The 6000-nt window shown below is 39.3% G+C and overlaps 1 protein-coding gene across 4 annotated transcripts in view; it reads left to right on the plus strand.

Annotated features, from left to right (window-relative positions):
* The window catches only part of LOC122640684 (carboxyl-terminal-processing peptidase 1, chloroplastic), a 45709-nt gene extending 43729 nt beyond the window's left edge, over nucleotides 1-1980 (plus strand). For all 4 annotated transcript variants that reach the window (XM_043833910.1, XM_043833911.1, XM_043833909.1 and 1 more), the window contains 4 exons: nucleotides 956-994; nucleotides 1080-1142; nucleotides 1629-1758; nucleotides 1831-1980. In XM_043833910.1, the coding sequence (XP_043689845.1) occupies nucleotides 956-994; nucleotides 1080-1142; nucleotides 1629-1758; nucleotides 1831-1886 (288 nt within the window). In that variant the 3' untranslated portion in view covers nucleotides 1887-1980. The remainder of the gene's footprint in view (nucleotides 1-955; nucleotides 995-1079; nucleotides 1143-1628; nucleotides 1759-1830) is intronic.
* Nucleotides 1981-6000: the final 4020 nt, after the last annotated feature.

Here is a 6000-nt window from a genome sequence, read left to right on the forward strand (position 1 = left end):
GGAAGACTCTACTGAAAATGTCTCTGAAGAGCCAAAAGGCGAGCCACCATTGATGGAAGTGATGGCATCGATAGTCGTTCAAGAAAAGGTGGAGCTGAACGATCAGATCAAGATTGCAGTCGTGGAACCGATTAATGGTCCGATTACAGTGGCAAAACCCCGTGGTCATATTCCAATCAAAGTCATATCATTTGTTGATGACCATCGGGAGATCGTAACGGTTGATTGGGAAATGTGCGGGATCATCACCTCATCTAAGCTTTTGATCGTGGATGCTGATCAAGTGGTGCTGATCCTTTCCTTCTTTAATACTTGTGGACAAGTTTTTCTCAACATCGGGAGAGTTGATGCAGGACAATCTTGGACCGGGCCGACCCAACTGGTGTACTACATGGGACCGACCCAAACCCAGTTGAATCAGGTCCAGTTTGAGTGTTTGGATCTAGTAGGATTTTAGGAAGTTTATTTTATTTGGAAAATTATTATGTAATCTTTTATTTTAAGGTAGTTATTAAACATAAGGGAAATTTCCAATTTGAGTTTTATTGGGTTCCTATTTTAGTTAGCCTGGTTTTAGTAAGTAATTAGGAGTCTTTATTTTAGGGATTTACATTTTTCTTGTCTTTATTTAAGATTACTCAGCCATGTTTTGGGAATTAATGAATGCAAAAATGAATTGGAAACAAAGTGAGTTTGTGCGTGTGCACACACCCCCCCCCCCCTTCTTCTTCTTTGTGCGTGGGCACCCCTCCCCACCTTTTCTTCTTCTCACACCCCCCCCCCCTGATTTCTTCCCAGATTCCCCCCTTCGTATTCTGTCCCGCATTATGCATGTTTTGGCTATGCCTTTCCTTGAGGCTTTGTCAAGGTTTGGATCAGAGTTGTTTTGGTTCACCAGATATGATATCTTGGACATCTTTCTAAGTCTAATCAATTAGTCATTGCTCTAATGCAGGTGCTGGTCAACCACAATACTGCTAGTGCTAGTGAAATTGTGAGCAACTTCCTTCTCCATTCTTGTGGAATTACTTCAGGTTTTTCTTACAAAATTAGTATTTAATCTGATACCATCTTGTCAGGTGGCAACTGCTCTTCATGATAATTGCAAAGCTGTTCTTGTGGGCGAAAGGACTTTTGGCAAGGTATGAATAACTCATCTGCTAATCATTGCCTTTGAGATGCTGCTTTTGAAATGTTTTTGGAAATTTAGTGGTGTTGTATTGTGGACCTAAGGTCCATCACACCCATTGGACACTACAGTCATCTTATACCAATCCTGCATTCCCACTGGTTCATTCCTGCATATCCTTCGAACTGAAATCTAGAAAAGGTGTTGTTTGCAGGGTCTTTAACCTTCCAATTTAGAGATCTGGCTGTTAAAATTATGAAGTTAATAGGTAAATTTCTGATTTATGAGGGGCTGAAAGTATTGAAGTATATCTAATTTGTGGGCTGAAAGTATTGAAGTATTGAAGTATACCAGGAAAGAAATGTGCCCCAATTAATTGGGATGGGCTGTTGAGTTGATTGGTTGCATAAGCAAAGGAGCTAGGGTCTGATGAGGCTGATGGATCTCAAGTCCATTGTAGTATATTTAGCTTGTCTCAATTGTTTGAACAAATTAACAGGGTCTGATTCAGTCTGTTTTTGAACTCCACGATGGATCTGGTGTGGTTGTCACTGTTGGGAAGTATGTCACACCAAAGCGCATGGACATCAATGGAAATGGAATAGAGCCTGATTTTCGAAGTATCCCAGGTAATATATTTTCATTTGTTCTATGATGCAACCTAAATAGGTACTATAAAATCTACATAATCTCTATTGCAGCTTGGGATGAAATTACAAAGCATCTTTTGCAGTGCCATTTGCAAAGACAAGGATAATACAGGTTTGCAGCATTCATTTCTTTTTAAGATCTGTTTCGTCATTCGCTTTTTTTATATTTAGGCTGAATATTATGGTTTCATAAGGAGGAGTCTTTTGATGAGACATTTTCTCTTTTAACTACAGGGGAACTATAAGAGTGGCAGTATTATTTTATTTAATTTTTTTAGGTGGATCTAATGTGCAAATCATTACCAAAAAGAAAAGTGCAAATAGGATCTAATGGACAAATCATTGATGATAGAAAATTTTGTTCATTCATGATGTCCCTGTTATAAATGAGGATGCTAGGTGATGTAAATATACGCAATTGTAAGTATCATACCCCTGAGAAGCTTTCTTGTTCATGAGGGAAAAAGAAATCTCACTTTGAAGGATGCTTGGAATATTTAAACATCTGTGTTGAGCCTCATTCTAGTATGCTTCATTCTGATTCTGCGCACCTTGTTTGTTATTTCTATGCCTAAGGTTGTTGGTCATTTGAATTTCATCATCACATAATTTTATCACTGGTCCCCCCACCTAGCCTCCTGTGCCCACACACATTGAGATTGCAATCTATTGAAGAACTCCTAGAGAAAACTTAGCCGAGATTCATAGGCCAATTATGCAAATATTTGATCCTACTCACTAATTGAGGTCAGTTGGAAGTTCCCAGAGAGAGAGCAATACTGGTGTCATTGTGTCACATGGCAGCTCAGCTAGGGTCAAAATTTTATTCATTTGTGGGTCCCAACTTCCCCTACTCATATTTCAAATTTGAGTCCGAAAAGACTGCCAATTGAGACTTTAAAATAAAGTAACTAGTAAGTCCTTGAAAGATTTTGGACAACTGAAAATCAAGGGGAAAACCATGGGGAGTTGATGGACCATATGACATAGAAGGATAAATAATTTGTGTGTGTGTGGAACTGGCAGTCTGGTCAATGTTTGCAGGGCCATGTAGCTATTTGGGATATGCATGACAATGTTTCTATTCCAAATTAGTATTTCTGAGTCAGAAATACTTTTTAATGTTTTTGTTAATTTTGAATACTTCTATACAAAAAAATGTTGTATGGTAAAATTGGAAAAAAAAATATTTCTATTATTAAAAAAGAACAAAAACAGGTATGGAATGCAAATTAACAGAAGTGGTGATGGTAGCAGTGAAAGAGGCGGTGGTGGTACCAGTAGGGAGAGTAATGGGGGACCGGGAAGGAGAAGAGAGAAGTTAGGAAGAAATCATAATTGCAGGGGGGGGGGGGGAAGAGAAGCCGTGAGAAGGAGGGAGGGGCGCGGGGGGTTGCACACACACAAGGTCACTTTTCAATTCATTCTTCCATAATCTCAATGATGGGGATTACATCATATATAAAGAAAGATAAAAGACTCCTAAAAAAAATAAAACTCACCCTCTAACTAAAACTTCTTATCCAAAGAGGGAAACTAAAACAATAGGAAACCAAATATTCTACATAACTAACTTCTAAGATAAAGAGATAATAAAATAAACTAAAACACACTATTTCCCCAAATAAGATAAATTCCTAAAATCCTATTAGATCCAAGAATTCAAATTGGATCCGGTTCATCTCCATGCAATTGAGTTTGGGTCAGTCCAAGGTAGTGTACCAGTTGGGACAGTCTGGTCCAAAATTCTCCTGCATCAGAGAGGTAGAGAGCCGGTTTTATTGGGCTGGTCAGTGGAAGGTGGTGGTGGTGGTGCCAGTAGGGAGAGAGAGAGTTGGGTTTATTGGGTTGGTTTTGTTACAAATCTGTATTTCATTGGGTCGGTTTTGTTACAAATTTGTATCTGTTTTTTTAAAATCACTTTCAATCTGTTTCTCCAATGATCAAGAAATGTGTTTCGTAACACCCAGGTAAAAGCTTATGCAGGAGATCTGAGTGTTACTTGTTAGTTCATTTGAATATTTTAATGTCCATGAGTAGTGTAATGGAGTTTTTTTTTTTTTTTTTTGTTTTTTCCTAGAAGTGTAAGGAAGTTGTATTACGAAAGTGGTAAGTGGGGGTGAGTAGTTATAAGAGATTTAGTTAATTAGTAGATAAGTTGAAAAATTGTAGGAGTAGTGGTTAGTTCCTTAACTATTTGAGGTAAACTTTGATTGTGTTTGATCCTAAAACAAATTCTTATAATTCTCTTACAGTTGTGAGGCGATTCTTGTCTTAATTTATTTTTTCCCTTCTCTCTTATTCCAAGATATGTAACATGTACGTATCACTGGGTTTCTTGGTAAGCGTAACAAAAATGTCCTTTAAAACCATTTTGAACTGTGTAATCAATGAATGCTCTCCATCTTCCTAATAACGACACAAGTTTCCAATGCTTCACAGTATCAATCACAACAGGGGTCTTGCCAATACTGTTACATCTGTAACCAACCCTATACTAACTTAGACTTTTGTTTAGGGGTGGAACTCTCCTATGTTGGTGATCTTTGGACCATTACCATGAAGCCAACATACAAGATCTTCGGGAGGTCAGATGGCAACCCAGTCGAGGAAAGGTTCCTTGATAGGATCCAAGGAAGGTTCGCCAATAATTCCAAACTTGTGGACCTCCCTCTGTGTACTTGTCAGAAATGTGAAGAAGGCCGTAGGGGATACCCGAGATCATCCTACTTGGATGAATGAAGGTAATGTATTTTATATGTTAGAATTCCAAATATATCCTTGCATATCAACTAAAAGAGGCCGCGCAATGGGGTTAGCTCCACAAGCTAGTGAGAGAGCAAAGGGGAATGCACATACACACAAACACACAATTGCCAATAATTTATGATGCATGCACATGTTAGATTCATTTTTCACCTAGCACACAGTTCTAAGTCAGGTATATGCTACTATAATAACTCGGGAGACACTGTGGGTCACTTAACTTATCGTCACAATGAAGCCTCAATTATCACAAGGGAGCCTATGGCAGTCGAAGCCACCAAGATCATCCAGTGGCGGACCCCGATAGCCATTACTACCCCTGACTTGACCTCTCTCCCCTACAGGCAATAGGTGCTTTGACTACCCAACATATAAAAAAAAATCCTAACCACAAATATACTATATGCAAATCCTATCGTCTTAAGAGGTATTCCGAGTGCATCAACGTCCCATTCCATCTAGTACCCGAGTACCAGCACGGCACGGCCCATACAGTGCAGGATGATAGTCAATAAATTTCATAAATATTTCTGGGGTTCTAGTACCGGTACTCCCGACACCGTAATCCGATACAATAATGAAACAATTCATATATCTACATTCAAATTAGTTCACCATCAAGATAAATAATGCAAATATGCAAGATACTTATTAATTATATAATAGTATGATAATGAATATCTAATGAATATCAAACCCAAATAATCACCTAAAACCGAAGGTGTGTAGAGGGATCCTAAGCCGAATCCCAAAGACTAAAGTTGGGTTCTAAACAAGATAGCACGAACAGACTCATGGACAAAACCAACAGGGTGAGTCTGTCCCTGGCTCCATATAGGCCAAAAGGTCAAAACAAGAGGGATGGATTCACAGACGGAACCTCCTCATGAATCCATTCGTACATCCGTTTGATCCCTAAGACATTCCCAAGAGGGAACGGAACCACAGACGAAACCAGTAGGTGAATCTGTTCCTGGCTCCGCTCAAGCCAGTTACCAAAAAGCTTTGGACGGATTTACGGATGGAACCACGACACTGGATTCGTTCGTGCATCCGTTAAGGTTCTTTCCAAGATTTTTAAGGATTTTCCTCCCCATCTTGGAACCTGGAAGTCACATGGCCCTAAAGGTCATAGTGGGGAGTCATAGGCCTTCCTAGGGTCAGTAGAACCTAGTGCCACCTTATGAGTCCAAGGTCACACAAGGATTCTACTCCTTTGGTCCAAGTATTAGATTTAGAATTTGAAAAAACATAGAAGAACAATAATGGCTGTAGGTGGACTGAGTGGAGCTAACATTAGGGGTAGGTCTTCATTAATGGAACCCCATTATGGACCAAGCTCCACCCTGAGTCCCAAATGGAACCCTAGGTTAACTCTTCCTTAGTAAAACCTATCTAAACCCAAGAATAAATGGAGAAGGGGGAGGTGTAGTAGGATGGAAGCATACCTAGGTG

Source organism: Telopea speciosissima, chromosome 9, assembly GCF_018873765.1.
Source record: "Telopea speciosissima isolate NSW1024214 ecotype Mountain lineage chromosome 9, Tspe_v1, whole genome shotgun sequence".
Lineage (NCBI taxonomy): Eukaryota > Viridiplantae > Streptophyta > Magnoliopsida > Proteales > Proteaceae > Telopea > Telopea speciosissima.